Genomic DNA, 22935 nt, shown 5'->3' with positions numbered 1-22935 from the left:
GGTTGTTGTGGCATTGAATTGAACCTGGTTACTTCCACCCCAATGCGAAATTACTTCTAGATCATCACTAAGATATTCAACCTCCTGCTACCGGTGAAGATTCCGCATCCGATGTCCTGGAATTCAAATGTAATGGAAATGAACAGATTTAATAATGTTGAATTATTCACTTCAGTTTGATCGTTAATGAGGTATTGAGAGTGTTTGAATTTGTTCATTTCCATACTCTCCAACAGGTTAAGTTTTAAACCTGGAAATGGAGGGGCTTGAATTCATGGTTGAACTCATGCCCCTCTGTGATTAAATGAGTGGCATATGTGGAGTTTATTTTTCTATTCTACAAACTATTTCTGTGTTCCTTTTTGCGGGCTTTGAACGTTCTTCCATTTTGACCTCAAATCCTATTCAAGCCCGTTTAGTTACAGAAAAAAAGTTCAAAATTTAACCTTTTGAAGAGTATGAACATGAACAAATGAAAAAACTCTCAATATCTTATAAACAATCAAACTGAACTGAATAATTCGCATTTATTGACTCTGTTTGATTCCAGATGAGAAAAGTTGAGTTTAATCACAGTACTTTCGTGAATTTAATTTATTCATATAGTTAATAAATTCACCAGATGTTTTCAGGTAAATTCATGCAAGTAGGCAAACAAGTAGGTAATATGTTGGAGTATAAAATAATTGTGATTTACAAGTAACTTATCATTTTACGCGTGAGGAAACTATTGCATAGTGAAACACATGTCGCGGTTTTTGTAAAACCCTTTATAGTGAAAATCATACAATAAACGGTATTGATGAATTCTATTAGCTAGTTGTTATTTTGTACTTGTACTAATTTCCACTTCACATTAGTATATTCTATCTCTCTAATTGGATTTTCAGACCTGCTGAATGTTGCATTGAATCAACGAAATGAGTTTCAATAGATTCAGTTACTGTTTTGAATAAACCTTTGGAATTAGGCCTACTAGGTGGATTGAAGTTGAATTTGCTATTGCGATTCGATGCAGAATCCTTAATTAAACTAAGAATTTAATACAGTACTCCTACAGAATTGATAGTGTTGTCACTGTACATTGTGTTCGATGCCTCCTGAAATTGAAGCGTCTAAAACATACTGGGTACTATGATTTTTCGGAAGTTTGCGACATCCCTGAATCTTTTAAAGAGATGTTTTTCTGAAAACATCTAGAAACAAGGCAAAACACTGGATAGTCTGCGGAGTTTGGAGAGACAATCTCGTGAATTATCCGTTTTTCCTCCACTTTTCGGACGATATTCGTTTTGCCAGGAGCTATTATTATTATTATTATTCTTCATAGATTCCTTTGGAATATACTTTAGATATACGTAGACATTTTATCCGGCATGATGGACGTTTTTTGCTAAGATTGTTGCCCCTTTTTTCCATTATGGAAGCTGAAATACATGTTCTTCTTTGATCGTGGCTTTCTAGCATTTTCGAAGACCTTTTTTTTACAAGTAGCCATGGGTGGATCGCTCACGAATACCTTTGGTCTGCTAACGATACCACCCATGTATCTTCTTTCCATTTGGATTCCCGAACATCAGCTGGTAATGCACATCTACGGAGAAAACAAGAGGTTTTATATGAGGATCTGGAAAGATCTCAGCTTAGAGAGACAAATCAAGTGGAATTCAGTGCTACGATGTTTCCCTAAATAAGAAAAATGTGGCAAAACCGCACATGCATGATAATAGGGCACACAATTCCGCTAGATGCATCAAATAATTTGCTGGGTGTCAGATTGAATACCAGTTTATCTTGGTATACGCACGTTACTGATATAGCAAAAATAGCTTCTCAGAAACTTGAAATTTCATTTCGAACCAGATAGTTGTACACATCCCAGCAACTTTTAATGCCATATAAAGTTCAAATTAAACTTGCTTTGCTTTGGAATATTGCACATGAGTATGAAGCTCCGACCCTGAGCTTACCATAAAACTGCTAGATTAACAGAAACCTTCCTGATTAAAGACCCAAATATCACAAGCAACCTTCATGCCCTGTACCATCCAAGGAGGGTTGAGGAGGAAAATGTTTGACTGACTGAGCTCGCTTGTATATATCAGAAGTACGCGGAAAAATACCAGCTGTATTTCGATTCTAGGTTCAAGTTAATACCTCTCGAACTACGCTTTTATTTGGAGCACGTCGTTCTTATGTGATGAACTTCCTTAGGCCAGTTTTTCCAGCGATTTAAATCCAATGTGTACACTGTGTGCACTGTAATGGCAATTTTTGCCGACAAGAGTTTTCGGACCGTTGCTTCATGCGTTTACTTGTCCTTCTAGCCCGTGTCCAACGGCCACCTGAAGGCCGATATCACAGAATATCGGTGTGCCGATATTATAACCGGCAGCCAAACAGTATGCCGTCGTTAACGGCAACGGGCTTGTTCCTGTCCATTGTCAGCAATTTCTTATGAAAGCTGCCCTGTCAGATGCAACAGTTATCGGCAAGTTCAAAATTTTGTTAGTATGCCAATGTTAAGCCAATTACGTGACAACAATTGACCGATTCTTAGGAAAGGAAAGTATTATTTTGCTCTCCTTCCCACAAAAGAATATTGAAAAATATCAATGTCCCCAGATCCATAATCTCGAAAACAAATTATATTATATTATGTTAACAAAAATTTTTTCCAAAACCTTTTCTTAAAAACTAAACGTTTCTTAAAAAATAATCCAAACCTCATAATTACCAAGTCTGATAAAGGTAATGTCACTGTGATACTTGACCGTGACTAGTATATCAACCTCTCTACAAACCTTATTGAAAATTGTGATTCTTACTCACAAGTGAGTGAAGATCCTACATTGAAAGTTCAACGTAATTTTATGATTCATTTAAAAAAGTATTTGTAGTCAATCAGATTGATGAAATTATAAAAAAACGTATTACTAATTATACTGGGACTCTACCCAAAGTTTATGATTTACCCAAAATTCACAAACCAACCCTGTCTGTTAGACCCCTTGCTGCTTCCTTTATAACAGATATTTTAACTAAAGCTTATGACTTTGACAACCAATACTTTATTAAAGATTCTTTTGATGTTTTCTCTACATTCAATAAAATGAAACTACTTAACAATTATGTAATTGCTAGCTTAGATGTCGTATCTCTTTTTAGCAATGACTATTTATACACTTGTCTCAGATCTATTGATAGGAAGGGGAGACGTATTAGTCAATTTTGTGACATTCAAAAAGACGATTTCCTCCAACTTATAACTTTCCTTTTCAATAATACATATTTTTCATTTTATGGTAAAATTTATAAACAAACTTTTGGGAGCTAAGATTAGTCCCATTTCAGCAGCATATGTCATGGATGACCCGCTAGAGATTTGGTCTTACAGGTACTTCCTTTCAATCTTTTCTTTATAAAAAAATATGTTGATGACATAATTATATCCCTTCGTCAAGATGGAATATCTGAGATTATCTTCAATATCTTCAATAGTTATGACCCTTACATACAGTTCACCATCGAAACTGAGAACAACGAACAATGGGTTCCCTTCCATGACACTAAGGTTATCAGAACACCAGATAATACTCTACTCATAGATTGGTATCGCAAGCCTATTAGTTCTGGTAGGCTCTTAGGCTCTTGAACTATTGGTCATACCATAAGCAGTCAACGAAAATCAATTTGGTCAAACAAATAAAGAACCGCATTCTGCAGATTTTCGATCCTTCTTTTCATAATGAAAATTTAAATATACTTTTACAATTATTTATACAACTCCTACCCGGATCCTCTACTTAAGAAGATCTTATTCAGTACGTCAACCATTGACGTTCAAATTAATAATAACAACCAGTTGGATATAAATCCTTTATAGTCTGACAATGTCACAATTGGGACTGATCCACCTCCAGTTTCTATACTTTTCTCTTCTTTACCATACATAAGTGATATGACACCCAAGTTATGCAGAATTTTCAGATTTGAATGTAAAAATAGCTTTTAGAACCGTATTCACCATCAATAAATTATTTTCTAAACTTGAAGATATAACTTCAATTAACTTTCAATCTCAATTAATCTATTCTATTCTATGCTTAAATAGTGGTAGGGAATATATTGGTCAAACGTCAAGATTACTCAAAGACAGAATCACCTCATATAAAAGTGATAGTAGGTTACATCCTGAGAGATGTGCTCTCAGTAAGGTCATAAAATTTATATATAAAAAAATCGATCGCTTCAAATTCCTCTTCTATATTCTGTTTCACTATCACTGTCGTCATTTAAATCAATAAGGAATTTATTTCCACCATTAATATTGAAGTGTCCAATCTCCATACAATGTACTTCGCTAAGCGTTTATTATTCAAGAAAAAAAATCATGAATTTGTTCCGCTCAACGTTCATGTATAGTCTTTTTCAACTGAAATTACTTTTTTAATCCTTTTCTGCCAGTCTTCTTCGGTAATATCATATACTGCTTCTTTAATCAGCTGTAATACCTTTTTATCAATTTTTGGAAAATTATTTTTACGCCTTATGCTTTGTTTCAATTTTTCCCAAATCAACTTAATGGGATTGAAAACACAAAAATAGGGAGACACGTCTCAGTATGGTTTTTACCAGTATGGTAAAACTTCAAGTAGTTGATTTTTGGTATAGTAATCTTCAAAATACAAATTGTTATCTATTAAAAAACTTTGTATTTTTAATTCGGTACATTATCGAACCATCAGTCCACCCTTTCGTAACTGTTTCGTGAATATCATACCAAGTTCCGTCCAAATATAAAAATTTGCCGTTGTTCTTATCTATAATTGATTATTTGTTCGGAAGTATTCAATTTCTTTCTTATGATTTCAGTTGTAGGAATCTCATTGCTGTCATAACAGTCGTATATTGTTTTTTCAATTATTTTATTAGGTGAACATCAAAAGGTTTTGGTAATCCTGTATCATCACATCGCGTCTTGCGTTCATAAGGTTTGTTTTTGACTATTTTACGTACAGTTGAGAAAGAAATTTCAATGAAATCTGATGTTGCTTGTAGATGTAGGTTCTTATATACATTGAAACATACTCTCTGTGTTTTAATATTCAAATGCATCACAATCTTATTCACTGGTATCTCTTTTTCGCACGGCGATAACCATCCCTGCATTCCCTGATTTCTATTCGTCACCGTAACACGACTTCAAAATTAATTTTATGACTCTTCAGCCATTCATAAAACTCGGTTAGTAAAAATTATCCAATATAAACCGCCACTCCTACAGTCCACGTGGACTAGTTCAATTCTATGTATTGGTTTTTTTGGCCTTTGAGAGTGCTGCCAACTTTAAAAGTGCACAATATTGTTTACTTCGACTATACAAGCAATGATGAATGAGCAGGTGCATTATCGCGATGCAAAAGCCAATAATTGATTTTCCACAATACCGAACGTTCTCTTCGTGTTGATTCTCGCAAGCAACGCCTTACTTCAAGATAATATTCCTTATTGACCGTACGACTATGTGGCAAGAACTCCTGATACACTATGACACGGTAATCGAAGAAAACAGTGACCAAAATCTTGAAATTTGATCGAACTTGGTGTGCTTTTTTTGGTCTTGGCTCTCCTGGGGTCTTCCATTGGGACGATTGGACTTTGGTTTCGATGTCATAACCATATACCCATGATTTGTCGTCAGTTAAGACCCTTTTAAGCAAATTTTTCACGTACAATTAGACATGATATTATCATACAATAGATATTCAGTTGTTTCTCGATTCGATTATTTTTTTTCACTTCCGACCTATCAATTGATAATATAGAGTTTTTTCTAGTCCTTTTTGGATACATAAAGAAAGGTCTCATTTCAGGGAGAGTTGAGAATTGGAGGGACTATAAACATATTACTTTCCTGATGGATTTGTAGTATATTGGAATAATTAGGTATTTTCTCGCGTTGGATATTAATGTGATCTGGGCTCAAATTTAAGCTTATTTTTGAAGTAAAAATGGGAAATCTTGTTTGAGAATATTTATCTCGCATCTAAGATTTTCGATTCATTGTAGAACAGATTTCTGGGTTGAGTTTGGATTTTCTTAAAAATGATTTTTATTTTTTGTATGACTTTGAGTTTATCCAAGTGAGTAGTGGTCTTCACCCCATCCACGAATACCATAAGCAATGTGATATTAGGCTGAGTTATAATAAATTATTTTCATATGTTGTAAGTCCAATATGTTAAGAAAATTTTTAAACTGATGTATCATTGAAATGGAAGGGGTACATTTTCAGGAGAGATCAATTTTTAGGAAAGACAGGATTTGGCTTTCTACTTCCCAATCTTTATACAAAAAATATGGGAATCTTCCAAAGAAAGAAAGCAATTGATTACAAATCAAACTCTTTACAAAGATGTGTAGATCATACAGACAAGTAACTTTCAGAGATAAATCAGAAGAAAAAACCCCCTTGAAACAACTACTTCCGTATAAACAGAAGAAAGAATATAACTACTTTTTGGGAGAAAAGGTTTTGGCTTTCAACTTCTTTCTCCATCTTGATACAAAAAAATGTGGGAATCTTGTTATTGTACAATTCATTGAATTTTTGGCAAAAAATGGCTTTCACGAATGAAGAAGAAAGAAGAATGAGAAGAGAAGAAAAAAGAGATATGATACAAATTTATTACAAATACGATAAAACAGTGTTAGGATATCGAAAATGTATTTAAATTTGTATCCCGAAAGACGACAATCACATCGAACTATGTTCAAGTTATTGGATCACAATCTCACCGAGTTTGAACTTTTAAAATAACAAAATGTCATTGAGTGTAACAAATTGAAAGTCAAATTTAGAAACATCAAAGTCAAAGCCTATTATCATAAGAAATAATTTTTCTCGATATCTTCAATTTTTCGAAAAAAAAAATATAACTTATGATACATCATTGAAAAGTTCAAATTTGGTTCTATTCAAAACAGAAAAAATCCAATGTAGCGCCCATGAGAAAAAAAAAAAGTTGATGATGTTGGCCGGAAGACGAAACGTCGGATAGCAAATCTGAAAACACGCAACTTTGCTCCAAATTAACCATCTTCGTATCCCTCATAGTCATCAAGATCCCAATGGTGAGGATCCAATTTGAAAAATTCTGTAGATGTGGTATATCATGCAAAGAAATAACCTTCAGACACAAGCTGAAAGAAAAGTCCTCGCGAAACAACTGCGTTCATATAATTGTAAACATTGAATTACATGAAAGTAAAATTCTTTCTAAACGAATACTTTCATATGAATACTGTGTTTCTTATTTTTTTATGTATTTAACAAATTGTACTCTATTAGAAAGATTATTCTTAAACTTCACTTGTCAAACACAACTCGTTACCTCACACGATTAAGAAGTTTCAAATTGATTCTCTGGAAATTACCCGTTTCCCCAGTTCCATCTCACATAATCTGTGGTAGCACTGAATTACATCAAGAAGCAACCAAGTCAGGCTGAAAATAGGATAATTGAATCTCGTATCGATTTTGTTTCAGATGGCAGCTTCATCAAGGATGAATTTTCATCTTATACCAGGCAAGACTGCTGATACTGGCTGAAGGTTTTCATTCATGCGAACATGTGATAGAATCGCCGAAAGCTGTCTTGTCCTTACAAAGGCAACTTTACTACAAAATTCCTGTAGTTCTGTTGGCGATGGGCTGTGGTCACAGCAAAATCAATATATACCCGAGGAAGAATAAAAACAAGTCCAGTTCGAAGAAGTCAGGTGAGGCATTCTATAATCACGAAATTTTTGGTTGAATTGTTGAGTTTCACTTTGAGGTGAACGAACCTCCGAAAATCGTAATAATTAAAGGTTGTAACAGTTAGAATAACGAATAGTGCAATTAAATTGAACAATAATAAACGAAATTGAATAAAGGAGGAAAGACGATGTAATCAATCATAATTTCAACATATTGTTGTAATACAACAACACTTGTGCAAATATCAAAAGCGTTGTAACTTTATCAAACGTGTGTTCTCAATCTCAATCATATACTTGAATGAAAACTATTAATATGGCTAGTACGGCAAATCAACCGGGATGAAAATCACCTAAATAAACAACAACTATTTTTCTAATCATTAAACTTACCGATTAAACGCTATAATACTACTCTGTTCAAAAAATAAGGTGAATTTCTGTTGCTTACAAAAATATTCATACATTATTTCGGTTACGGTACATATTTTAACAAAATCCCGAAACACGTCAAATTTAAATTAAAATTTGACATACTTCAACGGAAGAATGCTACCCCTACCTTCAACCCCCGTCAAATGACAGGTACAATCCCCAATTTTTTAAATGGGAAGTATATAGGCTTGTGATATATCGATTGAAAGGTCTCTTCATTCTCTATTCAAAAATATTATCGCTTTCAAGTTACAATATACTCAAAAATTATTTCATATTGAGGTACTGATAATAAAAAAGTAAGCAAAAACCATAGCAATGTACTTTTCAGATGGCATCCTTTAAAAAACTGCAAATGATTTCTGTGGCAACGTTAGTTTAAAACGCCTTGTCAACTTGTTTTGTATCTTAAAACATTAGTTGTCAGTATTTCAATTAGAAGACGTTATGTTCTCTGATGGGTGTACTTTGTCTCTTAATGGTATGCTAATCGCCAAAATTGCCGGAACTGGTCAACGGAAAATCCTCACTGGATGAGAGAAGAACCCACGCAATAGCCTCAAAAGGTTAATGTTTGGGCAGGAATTGTAGGAAACCATATCATTGGCCCCTTTTCCATTGAGGGCAACTTGAATAGCGATAATTATTTGGCACTACTTCAAAATTATGCCATTCCAAGTTTACCAAATTTATATCCTGATCCAGGAAACCCTCGAGTTCCAGTGAATACGATATGGTTTCAGCAGGAAGGAGCACCACCACATTACCAAGTTAATGTCTAGCAATAACTCGATACATTCCCCAATAGGTGGATGTGGAGGCGAGGATCGATTGAATGGCCAGTGCGATCACCTGATCTTTCATCGTTAGATTCATTTTCATGGGGATATGTAAAGAGCAACGTGTACAAAACTAAACCTTCAGATTTGAATGACTTCAGAGAACGAATAACGCTTGCGATTAGGTCGGTCACGTTTGATATGTTAAATAATGTTAGAAGACAGTTTTATTTGAGATTAGGATGTTGCCAAGACGTTCGCGGTGAACATTTTGAACATCTACTTCGTTAACATCTATAGCTCTTTTTCGTATTCTACATTTCATTACGTATCACGTTAAATTTTAGTTTTTGGGTGTATTTTATCGAATTTCGGTAATCAAATGATTATAATTTATTTTTTCTCAATTGTTGCAATGAACTTAAAAGCGATAACATTTCTGAATAGAGAATGAAAAGACCTTCCAAACGATGTATCATAAACCTATACTTCCTATTTAAAAAATTAGGGGTTGTACCTGTAATTTTTAACGTTGAAGAATGTCAAATTATAATTTACATTTGACGTGGTTCGGGATTTTTTAAAAATATGTACAGTAACCGAAATAATGAATTTATTCTATTTGGCTTTTACACACTGTATATTAATCAATTTCCATATTGTCTTCTTCAAAGATGTTTCCCTCAGATATAATACACTTGTACCAGCGTATTTTCTAATCCTGGAAGCAGTTCTCATATGTACTTTTTGGTATGTCCTTGAGCTGTCTCAGCGATTCACTTTAAAAAATGGATTATGGAGATAAATCTCCACAATCGCCGCAAAACGTCGTCTTCTCATGGGTCTCTTCAATCTTGGGAACAGAAAAAATTCGCTGGGGAAGGGGAGGCAAATCTGGTGAATACGGTGGCTGAGGAATGATTACGGTGTTGTTTTTTGCCAAAAAATTACGAACACGCAATGACTAGTGAGCCGGTGCATTATTCTGATGCAAACACCATGAATTGTTTTTCCACAATACCGGATATTTTCTTCGTATTGCTTCTAGCAAGCGGCACATAACTTCAAAATAATACCTACTCCTTATTGAGCGAACGATTATGTGGCAAAAACTCCAGATGCATTACGTCACAGTAGTCGAAGGAAACAGCGACAATACTTCGACAAATGATCAAACTTGGTACGCTTTTTTTGGTCTTGTCTCTTCCATTGGGACAATTGGACTTTGGTTTCGATGTCATAACCATATACCCATGATTCGTCACTAGTTATGACCCTTTCAAGCGAAAGTGGATCGCCGTTGATGTCATTCAATAATTCTTGAGTGATGCTCAGAATTTAGCAATTTTGGAACGAACTTCGCTGCCACACGCTTCATGCCCAAAATTTACAAAAAAATTGCATGACATGAGCCAACCGATATTCCGATAGTGATTCGGCTGTTGTCCATAGCCATTTTCTTCACTTTGTCAGCATTTTCTCGACTCTGTATAAAGCTTGTACCACTCCTAAACATTTTTATAACTGTGAGTACAATCACGGTATGCCCCTCTCAATATTTCAAGTGTTTGTGAGCAAATTCTTTAAATAATTTTTTTCGTTAGCAGAAAAAAATTCGAACTTTTATGCCACTCACCAATAAACTAAACATGCTAAACTGCTGAAACTGTGAAAATATGTTCGAAACGAATGAACCAACATGAAAAAATTAAAAAGCTCTAATCGAATATACGTAGCGCGCGTAATTGTACATTCACATTATTTTTTTAACAGCCCATGTATATTGTATGACGGTTATGACTGTAATTTATAGGATATTTGGTAAAATATTTCTGGTAAAAATATTCACATGCTGTTTCGATCATTGATTCACTTACCTAATAATTTTGATCCATCCCTATTTTATTTTCGATAAACAATGAACCTTTTTTCTGAAGTACGAAAAATCACTCACTAGCAGTATTAGTAGTTCGGTAGGGACAAACACTGCCTATTCCTCATATAAACATATGGTAAAGTACAATTAAAAAAGAATGTTTTTAACAGAAGAAAATGTTCTTGGAGCAAAACTAAAATTTGCAACTGTAAAGGATAACAATGTTGTAGCATTAAAACGTTGGCTTGCATGCCGTAATTTAAAAGTAACTGGAAAAAAAAGTGAATTAATAGACCGGTTAGTATATATAGTATAGCGGTAGATTCAAACTGTAATAAAAGAAATTTAAAATAATTATGAATTTTAGACTTATTTCCCAGTGAAATATGAATCAAATATAGATGGAAATGAAATAAATTTAATCAAATATAATGAATATATAACTATGAAAAATTTACTATTCATTTCATGTTTAGAGCATACATATGAATATTTATTTATTTTTTGCACTATTAAATCCACTCTCCTCGAAGCATGTACCCATTTCTTACATCTAACCTCATTATTATGAGGTTTTATAAATGGTAGAAAAAACACGTTTTCTTCCGGATATCGATTATCCGACGTACAATTCGCAAAACAGCAATGCTATGTTGGCATTATACTAGCACAAAATTTTGTTTGTATATCAGAATTATATTTTTAAATAATAAATTAATATTACGTGAATAACACATGCGAATAGTTTATTGTTTGTCCCTACTACCAGTGCTGCCTCTCGTGACACGTTTGCTGTACTATTCTCAGGAAAAAGACTCATTGTCATAAAAAATTACTGAACCCTAAATACCTCAGATATTTGGCATTAATTTCAATCATAAATGTAAAACATACAAACTTTAGTAGGAGCTCAAAAATAACTAGCAATTTCATGAACATGATTCAAAAAGATGATAGCCTGAAAATTTCCGTTGAACGTATTTTTTTACAGTTACCGCAGATAAAACAGAATCTGAGGAAGAAGACGGTTTGGAGACGGAAGCAGAAACATCTGAAGTTATAGAAGACTGCGATCAGCATAAATCGAATAAGTTCAAATCACTGGGTGGACCTCTTCTAGCCCAACCGTAAGTGTTTGTAAACAAAATCATTTTCCTTACATTTAAGAGGATCTCTTTACAAAGCGTTTTCAATGGCATCTCTTACAAATTGAGGTTGATAAATATTGAAAACTAATGAAGTGACCCATCAGAAATAAAATGATGAATTTTGAATAGACAGAAAATATATATTTCAAAATTAGTATCATTGAAGCTAAGTTTTACATTAGGGACTTTTTCTTCTACGTCTAAGTATAGTTCAAGTAAACAATATGATGCACCCTACCTTCCAGCAGTTCCCATTTAATAAAATAGTTAGGGAGCTGATACGCCTGATACGATTGGATTGAAAACACAAAAATAGGGGGGAAATCTCGATATGGTGTGTCCATACTTTTCAGCAATACTCTCAAGGGCATACACTTTTTCAAATGTTTTTGTCTGTAAAACTTCAAGAAGTTGGTTTTTGGTATAGTTATATTCAAAATAAAAATTGTTATACATTAAAAAACTTTGTATTTCATCTCTACTCGAATTTTTATTCGGTACTTTGATGAGCTGTCGCGAATGATAGAAAGCGTTGTCAAGAACTATTACACTATTCGCATCCAAATTTGGGATCAATGTGTTTTCAAACCATTCCTCAAAAATATTAGCTTTCATGTTCTTATGAAAGTCAACATAATTCCAAAGAATTCGGAACCGATCCTTTACTTCCTCCGTAATGCACAATGATTAGTCTCGATCCTTTGTTTGCAGGTATGTTAGGCGTACACATTCTCGAACCATCAGTTCACCCTTTCGTAACTGTGTCGTAACCAAGTTTCGTCCAAATAGAGAATTTGTCATTGTTCTTGTCTGTATTTAGTTATTTGTTCTAAGTATTTGTTACGCAATTCCACTATTTTTCTGCTTTCCATAACTGCTTGACGTTTGTTTATTATGTTGAATCTAAATCCTAGTTTCTTTATCCAATTCTGAAGAGTTTTGTCACAGCAGCTCGCGTTATGGCCGGAAGTATTCAATTTCTTCTTTATGATTTCAATTGTAGGAATCTCATTGCTTTTTTAACAGTCGTATATTGTTTTTTTAATGATTATATTAGATGAACATCTAAAGGTTTTGGTAATCCCTCATCACATCGCGTCTTGCGTTCATAAGGTTCGTTTTTGACTATTTAACGTACAGTTGAGAAAGGAATTTAGGTTAAATCTGATGTTGCTTGTAATAATTTTTTTCCCTCGAAACCAAACTTGATATGTAGATTCTTATATACATTGAAACATACCCTCTGTATCTCAATATTCAAATGCATCCGAATGTCATTCACTGGTATCTCTTTTTCGCGTTGTTCACCAGCGCTATTGGAATCACAACACAGGAAAAAGTCTGCGTTGTTATCACACTCGTTATTACTATTAGTACGTGTCCAAGGACGCCATATTTTAAACAAATAACAAAAATTTCAAGTAATTATAACTTCACCAATATCGAATTTCAACACTCAAATCGCGATCAGTTCCTAAACTGAACATTGACGACACAACGGCGGTACTCATCGCTACATTCTATTGGCCACCGTAACATGACTTCAAATTTAATTTTATGACTCTTCAGCCAATCATAAAACTCGGTTAGTAAAAATTATCCAATACGAACCGCCAATTCTTCAGTTCACGTGGACTAATTCGTAGCAGCACTATTTATTTGCATTGTTTTTTTTTGGCCTTTGAGTTCGCCGATAGCTTTGAAAATTACTTTATCAGTTACTTCAACTATACCTTTCATTCCGAGCTTCTAGCACATGGCAAGTGCATTCCATTCAAAATAAGCCACCCTGATTAACTTCTAGAACAATGATTTTCAGAAAAAATAAATAGTATACGAGGGGACACATTATGACATATTCACATTTGATTTAACTTTCACTATCGCACCCCAGAGCATGTCACCATTTTTTGTCAAATTAATTAATTGTTTTGCATTATCAGATGTTCCATGATAAACAGATATCAAAGTAGAATACATTCTGGTCAGAAGCTCATAGTTTGGAAGCTAAAATTTATTTGAGTTGAAAACGAGCCACCTTGAATGAACTTCTGTACAATCTGTTACCTTGGTTTCATAGATGTTTTTGTGAAGTCTTATTTTGACCAGTTAGCTTTGAATTCGATATTATCTCCATTTTTTATTTACCTCATTCTACAATAACGATTACCTACCAGGTGAAGTTACAATTGGTGTTTTTGTTTTTATGAATTTTTGAGAAGCAATGGCTTACACGCATTGAGAACAGAAATAGTGAGTTTGTACTACCAGAATGGAAATAGTGCTAGATCTGCTGCCGGTATGTTCAATGATAATCATCCAAGAAGAAATGTACGACACAAATACGTTTCGGAATTATTGAACACATTTATGGAAAATGGATCTGTTAACATTAAAAAGCATAATTGTTCGGGAGTTGTCAACGATGAAGCTATTTGTACTGCAGTTTTAGGACACGTTGGACTAATGGAAAATTCGCAATCTCTTACTAAGTTATCTTGAGAATCAGGAATCAGTCGTACAAAGTTTTCAGGATCCTCAATAAGTACACATTTCATCCATATAAGATTAGACTAGTTCATGAATTGAACGAAGATGATTTCGATAGACATAGACTTTTGTGAAAGTCTCACTGAACGGATCAACTTGCATCAGAATTTCTTGTATAAAATTGTTTTTCGGATGAATGTACGTTTAGTTTGAATGGAGAGATGAATCGGCAGATTTGTCGATAGGTAGTGATATGAGTCCTTATTTATACCGTCAAGTTCATACCCAAAGACCTCAAAAACTGAATGTTTGGGTAGGAATTTTAGGTGACCACATCATATGGCCTTTTTTTATCGATGATAATTTGACTGATGATAAATATTTGGATATGTTGGAGAATCGAATAATACCATGCATCAATAAGGCAATTGAGGAGGATATAAATTTATTCGAAAACAAAATATTTTTTCAGCAGGATGGTGCACCTTGCAGCTCCAGTGCGACAATTTCCAGGTCGCGCAATAGGCAGAAGATGTCCTACAGAATGGCCTCCAAGGTCTTCGATCTCACTCCTTTCTATGGGGTCATTTGAAGTTTAAAGTGTATGAGATGGATTCAACAACATTAGAAAATTTGAGAGAGAATATCATGAGGCATTGCAGATAAATTACTCAGATTCTCAACCATGTGAGGGCGGCAATGGAAGCTCGTTTGTATCATTGTATGGAAGTTGGTGGAAACGTTTTTGAACATTTACCATAGAAATTTTTTTCTTGTCAATGTCCAGTCATCTTATTTTGATTCAAGAATTGATAAAAAATCTCTTTTTCTGATTTATTGTTTCCATATTCGTCTCTAGAACGAATATATCAAAATGTGGTCTGCTATATTAATTGTTGTATTTTTATTTTTCCTACAAATCATTGTTTCAAAAGTTATTCAGGGTGGCTCGTTTTCAATTCAAATAATTTGTAGCTCCCGAACCATGAGCTTCAGACCATATGTTTTATACTTCATTGAAATCTGCTCTTGATGGAGCATCTGATAATGCGAAACAATATAGGGTGATCCATTAAAAAAAAAATGGTGAAATGCTCTGGGGGTGCGATAGGGGAAGTAACATCAAATGTGAATATGTCAAAATGTGTATCCTTGTATAATATTGTTGACGTGACACAACTTGTTAATGAAACCATTATAATTGTTTCAACTAGTTTAAAATTATTGTCATTTTGAAATATTGTAGAATGAGAACTTATCTCCAGGAAGAACAAATTGATGAGTGTGAAGAAAACTGTTTATTAGCGTCAAGAGTATATGTCCAAAGGTATCCTAATAGGAGTCATCCTAACAAGGGTTCATTGGAAAAATTGTTGCAGATTTTCCGAAGAACAGGCAGTGTATCTTATAATATGCAAGAACAGCAAAAACCGGTTACTGGAAATGAGGAAAATGAATATTTAGTGATGTTATCTCTAATTGAACACCTTCACACAAGTCAACTAAAAATATGTGAAATAACTGGAATAAACAGACAGAGTATCCAAAGAATAATTAAAAATTACATATACCACCCGTATCGCATTCAACTACATCAACAGCTTTTTGAAGAAGATAATGATCGACCACTGAATTTTTGTTTATGGGTTTTAGAAAAGTTTGGTGATGAAGAAATTTTTTTTGATTATGTGCTTTTTTCCGATGAGTCAACTTTGCATAACAACGGATTAGTTAACAGACAACTTTTACTACTATAGTGACGACACCCCTAATATTTTTAGAACCCTTGATTACACAGATGGTCTGTTAATGTGTGGGGTGGTGAGAAACTTATTTGCTGCATTGTTGCGAAATCATTCAAAATCCTCAATCTAGAGTCTTCCACATTTTCTATCTCTCTGCCAGCGTAAATCCTGTTTTTCCATGTTCCCTAAAGAAAATAGTCCAAAATAGTAAGATCTGGTGATCTTGCAGACCATCTTATTGTCCCATCATCTGTCTCGAAATGGAAGGACTCCAATTCGAACATTTATTGCACAATGAATTTTTTTGTGTACCCACATAAATTACTTACTTCACTTCAATTTTCACTGTAATTAAAGTGTTCGTTTCGGATGTTATTATTGCTACCATTTTTTTTTTCTGCTCATCAAAACACATATAATATATTTTTGTTGTAGATATGTTTCAAATAATCATAAAAGGTTTTCTTATTCAAAGTTCATTCTAGAAAACGCTCAGAGCAATGGAAAAAATATGAATATGTACCTAAAAATTAAAAAAAAAACCTCTACGATACATAGGGAGACGTGAAAGTTACTATTATGTTTTTATTCAACTCAGTCAACCAATTTCCAAGGCCGTAATTTAAAAGGGAATAATTCACACAATTATAGCCGAATATTACCGAAACATCCAGAAATATAAAATTGAATTTAATTTCTTAGTATGAAGTGAACGTCTACGATTCAAAAACTACAACAAAAAATACAGGTCCCTATTTAAAAATTTAAAGATGGAGGTGTCCCAAGTCAGATGACACCCTGTATAAAACATTCATGTACATGTTCTGATAGCCCACATCAAGTGCAAATAGCAAACTGTGGACACATTTTCAATATGTCTGCGAATAAAGAAGATATAGGCAAAAAAATAATTTGGGTTTTTTTGTTTTTTCCTGTAAATCTCCAGAACCAAAAGAGCTATATTCGATTTTTTTACATCATTGAATAGGTCTCTGAAATACACAACTTTGCTACACTCTAACCGACAATCTATCTCTTATCGTTTACAAGAATCCCATGTATTGAAACGAATTTGAATAGCCCTATATATATCATTCCACGAGTTTAATTTTCCTCCTGAAGATGATCACTTGGTGATCAAAACACATGTCGAAGTGTAAAAATAACGGTTTGGTGTTAGGATGAAACTCCAATAATATTCATTACTACACCAAGGTTCCAAACAGTGCATCCCAAAGCAATTGTGACCAGAGTTATTTTGACCCGAATTGTTTTTGTTTCGAGCGGAGCGGATGACTTGTTCTTGATTTTTTCTCAAGAATAAATTTCACTGAAATATTTATTTCCTTTGTATTTGAAAATTCTTATGGATTGATCTGCACTATATTCAAAATAACAACAATGATAAAATTGATATGTATAGTGAAGGCGAATTCAAAAGGTGACACAAAGGTGGGAAAGGGGTTTAGATCGTTGTTGTTCCATTGTTTTTTAGAATGAAAGTTTATAAATTTTGGAACAAGGTATTTTTGACATTGGAAATAGCTTTATTCTTTGAATAATTATATCTTTACTCTATCCATGATAATGAGTACACAATTTTAACAAACATTTCAATTTCTAGACGCGTTTGTTTCGTTAACAGAGTAGCTTTATTTCTAATAGGATTCCATTCTAGTAGGATACCGAGGAGGATACTTACTGTATTAGCGAAAGTCTGTGAAAATTGTGTAAATATTATCATGGATAGTGTGTTATTGATTTTCATCAAGTAACGGGTCAGTCCATTCATAACATCATTATTTGTTTCAGAGAAATATCCAATAGCCAAAGAGATTTTTTCAGAATGCTGGATGAGAAGATTCAAAATGTAAGTTTTGGAGTTCAAATAGATTAGATTGGAGAATAAATGACTAGGGAACTAGAAATATACCGTCGGAAATTTTGTGGACTGCTGTATCAAAATGTAGATACTAGATAATTCGAAATAGAAATTGATTTCCGTTTGAGTCAAAAAGTCTTATCAACCGATCTTTGGTCAGTATAAATATATATATATATATATATATATATATATATATATATATATATATATATATATATATATATATTTATATATGTATATATATATATATATATATATATATATATATATATATATATATATATATATATATATATTGAGTTTTTGTTAGTGTTTTTGACAGTGGACCGCTTCTATTTTTCATGAAAAACAGTGTTTTTTATTTTTGACCTTGTAAACCGTAATTTCGATGTTGAATAAACTGCAATAAACATTTTCTAGCACTATGTGAAATCTAAAAATAAATTTTGTTTTATACGCCAGTACATCAAAGCAGGCCCATAGCTAAAGTTGAATTTATAGTAAAGTCCTGGTCAATGGTCATAAGTAGGGCGAAAGTAAAAATGTTACTCGAACCGATCTAGTCAATACATTATCGTCATATTTGACTCGTGATGAGTGATAGATTGATAAGAGAAAAACTCAATTTGATCAAGTTTATATGAATTCTTATTTATCCAAACATATAATATTCAGTTCAATACTAAATAAGACCTTTATGAAATAGGTGGCCTTTGTCCAGATCAACTGTCCGCGTTTTGTTTTTAGAATATATTCACCACCCTGTAGTAATACCTCTCTAGCTATGACACGCAAGTTGAAAGATACAAATTTTTGTTGTATTCCTTGGCCACTGTTTGAGTCTTGCGCTTTGAGATGCCGGTCGAAATGAAGAGTGAGTGAATTTCATTATTTCGGACTTCCATTGTCTAATAGTATACAGTGCATTTCTTTAATGTCCCCCCCTTTTATTTTTTAAACGGGTCAACTCAAAAAATTTAAATTTGGGATAATTAAATTAAAGCATGAATACTTTATTTTGAAGTTATATTGACAGATAGTAGGAGATTTCTCCTACTACAGATGATATTTTCAAGATGGCGACTAGGCGCCATCTGAAAAAAAAATTAAATGGAAAGAGGGGTCTTGTGACACATCTTTTTGAAGCTCCTGACAAATGCTTCACAACCCTAGAATATAATGTCAATATCTTCAACTACTACAAAATGGTGGGACTTTTAATAATTGCCTGAATACATTGACATTTAACTACATAATATGAGGTGATAGGCTTGAGGTCAGTTCAGAAGATGCTCGAAATGGTTGCCTTGAACTCTTGACTGCCTATCCGATATTTCACGCCGAATATTTTCGAACACAGTAACGTCAATATCTCTACAAATATTTATCATTCTCTACCGTATATCCAATATTGAAGCAGGTTCACTTTCATACACCTTCTGCTTCAAATAGCCCCTTAAAAAAGTCCAAAGGTGGTAAATCTGGCGAGCGAGCTGGTCATTCTGTAGGACCTCGACGGCCAATCCAACGACCAGGAAAAGTAGTATCCAAATAGTTTCTTACCTGACTGGAGTGATGTGGTGGTGCTCCATCTTGTTGGAATACAATATATATATTTCGAATTTATTTGGATTCGCTTCGACGATTTTAGTGATGAGAGAGTCAACAGTAGTTTCCAGCATATTCAAATACAGTTCCCCTGTAAAATGATGATCAACAAATAGAGGTCCTACAATATGATTTCACAATATTCCTGCCCAAACGTTAATTTTTTCTGGATATTGGGTATGTGTTTCCTGGAAACGTGAGGGTTGGTGTCACTCCAATAACAAAACAAATATTGCGGAGATAGGTAGGATCTTGAAATGGTTTTCGTCATGATTTCGCAGGCAGAATTCTGTTCTTCGATCAGGGTCATATTCAGTTAATTAGTGTACCATTTTAATTTTGTATGGATAATACCTATTCCTCTTCAAAAGTCTACACACAGTAGAAGGAGACACCTCACAAACTTTCGCGACGGATTGAGTAGGCTGTTCAGGATTTACTACCATCTCACCAATTATTTGCACTTGTTCTTCCGAAATGGACGGATGAGTTGGGGGCTTTTTGTTGTGTACACTACCGGTAGTTGTTAATTTGGATACAAGTTCCCTCAAATATTTTCTACAGATTTCTACGATTCGGAAAATGTTCATTGAAAATCCTTTCGGTCTCGTGAAAGTTACGCGTCGTACCGTAAATAAAAATCGCTTCAATTTTTTCTTCCAATGGACGAGAATTGACCATTTTAGAAATATTGACGTGGTATCTTTGTACAAGTAAAACCGAAAACTAAATGAAAAAATTTCTAACTGAACAATGTTGTCCATTGTCGAACTGAAATTTTTTGGTCGTTTTTGTAAACAAAAAATAACAACAAACCTTATCGGATTGTTGGAATTGCCATATGTCAGATAAAAAGTGATATTTCTAGAAATATCGATATCAATGTCTTCAGGAAATTATTAAATTTTTCGCCATTTTGTAGTAGATGAAGATATTGACTTCATATTTTAGGGTTGTGAAGTATTTGTCAGGAGTTTCAAAATGATGTGTCGCAAGACCCCCCTTTCCATTTAATTTTTTTCCCAGATGGCGCCCAGTCGCCATCTTGAAAGTTTCTTCTGTCAATTTCAGTTCAAAATAAAGTATTCATGCATTAACTTCATTATCATAAATTTGAATTCTTTGAGTTGACCCGATCAAAAAATTAAAGGGAGGCATTAAAAAAATGCACTTTATAAAATAATTTGAAATCCCTGAAATAATCGATAAAATTAAAACATTGAAAAGATTAGCTGAAAATAATAATTATATTAAGCCAAAAAACTGAAATTTCAATGAAATAAATAAAAAGCAACAATTAAAAATTGAACAATTGACAAGAAATCAAAATTAAAAGATTTCAAGCCTAGTTACTTCACAACGTTTCGATTGTTAGTATCCACAGTCGTCTTCAGATGATAACTGTCATCAGTCCGAACTAATGAAATGCACCATGAAACATTGTCAACCATCTTGAAATTAAAAGTGAGTGAATTTACCTACTCAAAAATAGAAAAGAAAGCAAGCAACCATAAAATGAAGAATTGGGGGAACCTAAACGGAAACTGAGAAAACTGAAACAAAAATTCAACATCAGTTCAAGTAAGTAATTGTGATACTTAGTGTGTTTTGAACTGAATCAAGTCACTGCAGATAAAACTCAAAAGTAAGCTAACGTGTGAAATAGACATTGTTTTAGCTCTGTTGTGGTTACACTGAAAAAATTCCTATACATATTATCAATAAACCCCATTCATCACCATTTTTTACGTCAATTCAATAAAAAATTCTTTAGTATCACGAATAGTTAGTCATCATTCGATATACACGTTCGTATCATCAATAAAATCATTTTCATTGAAAAGCTAGGAACAATTTCCATAATTCATTAAACGTATTCACCCTTCAGATGAAAATATTTTATTAATTTGATTATTGTTCCACTGTTTCAAGGAATATTTACTTCAGCTCACGAAAATGCAGTTGAGGAATACTGCACATTATTTCAATGTTCATTAGTATTCATTCAATAAATAAGTACACTAAATCCATGTATGGTTTTTTCGATTGAACGAAAGAATTTATGAATCGTTAACCCAGGTCAATAAATCAATGAACTGATACATAAGATAAATAACCATATGTATACTTTGTTTCAACGAAAGGTCTTCGTTATTATTATTATTAAATACGTACGAAATTACATCAAAGCATGCCCGAAATCATAAACCCTTACGTTTGTTTAATGTACAATATTCGTAGCATGATGAAATAATACATGGTTTCCACGTACGTATTCAGCAATTCAGTCATAAAACAATGATCATCCCTAGCATCGATGCACAAATGCACATTATTGACATCATAAAGATCTCAATAACTAAAACAAGACGCGAAGGTGCTATTGCAGTTAGTGATTTCGTAGGTACCTATTGATACAGAAATATTCACATAACTTCCTTCAAGAGAAACGAGATCGGCACACAAGTTGAATAAGTACCTACAGTTTATTGAAGGTACGTATTAGATATGCTCATTTTGTTTTATTCGTTATTATTCATTTTCATTTTCATTTATGTAAGACCATGAAGTGTTTATCTGCAGTCAAAATATCGGTGCCTTTTCGTTATTAATTAAACATTTCAAACGAAGACACTATTTGGAGACAAATTCCGTCATTAGATAATGTGAGAATGATTGTAGTCAAGTTTTTTTGTTCTTTCTGTGCACAATAATAACAATTTTTTACGAAAAGATGTTTTTAAATATACAGGAATGTTACTTGAGGAAACATACTTTCATAAATAATGAATTCAATAGCTTATTATCGAGTTGTGATGATTATTTATTGAATGTTGACATGTTGAATGCATATATGTTATAACAGAGCCATGAAGATGTTAGCAGGGTCTGCTATTGAAAGCGCTTGCATATAATAATAAGTTATTTGAGTTTCAAATCATTTTTGTAACCACGTGTTAATAATGAAACATTGAAAACATTTGTTCACAGAAAACTTTCGACAGCATATAGTGCTATTATCTTCAAGGCTCTTAGAGTCGTCCGTCTTAGTAAGCATTCTCAGTCTTCCAAATTCCAGAAAAATAGTTGAAAGAATATGAGATTCTGTGAGGAAATAAGGTTGACTGACCCTGCATGGGTCTGTGTCACACGGCATGGCTTATGGATCCATTCATCAAGCACCATACTAACTTTATATTTTGTT

The 22935-nt window shown here is 33.4% G+C and overlaps 1 protein-coding gene and 1 long non-coding RNA gene across 2 annotated transcripts in view; one reads left to right on the top strand and one right to left on the bottom strand.

Moving 5' to 3' along the window:
* Positions 1 to 22935, top strand: part of tow (target of wingless) — a 91374-nt gene that overhangs the window by 7064 nt on the left and 61375 nt on the right. The window contains exons 2-4 of the mRNA XM_074177122.1: positions 7553 to 7785; positions 11846 to 11981; positions 18050 to 18107. Of these exons, the coding sequence (XP_074033223.1) occupies positions 7713 to 7785; positions 11846 to 11981; positions 18050 to 18107 (267 nt within the window). The 5' untranslated portion in view covers positions 7553 to 7712. The remainder of the gene's footprint in view (positions 1 to 7552; positions 7786 to 11845; positions 11982 to 18049; positions 18108 to 22935) is intronic.
* Positions 1 to 22935, bottom strand: part of LOC141483014 (uncharacterized) — a 36299-nt gene that overhangs the window by 3523 nt on the left and 9841 nt on the right. The window lies entirely within an intron of this gene.

Source organism: Leptinotarsa decemlineata, unplaced genomic scaffold (assembly GCF_025532065.1).
Source record: "Leptinotarsa decemlineata unplaced genomic scaffold, Ldec_3_MD MMD2_tig00002159_RagTag_RagTag, whole genome shotgun sequence".
Lineage (NCBI taxonomy): Eukaryota > Metazoa > Arthropoda > Insecta > Coleoptera > Chrysomelidae > Leptinotarsa > Leptinotarsa decemlineata.
Note: the sequence above shows the minus strand (reverse complement) of the source record. Positions and strands in the feature narration are given on the sequence as shown.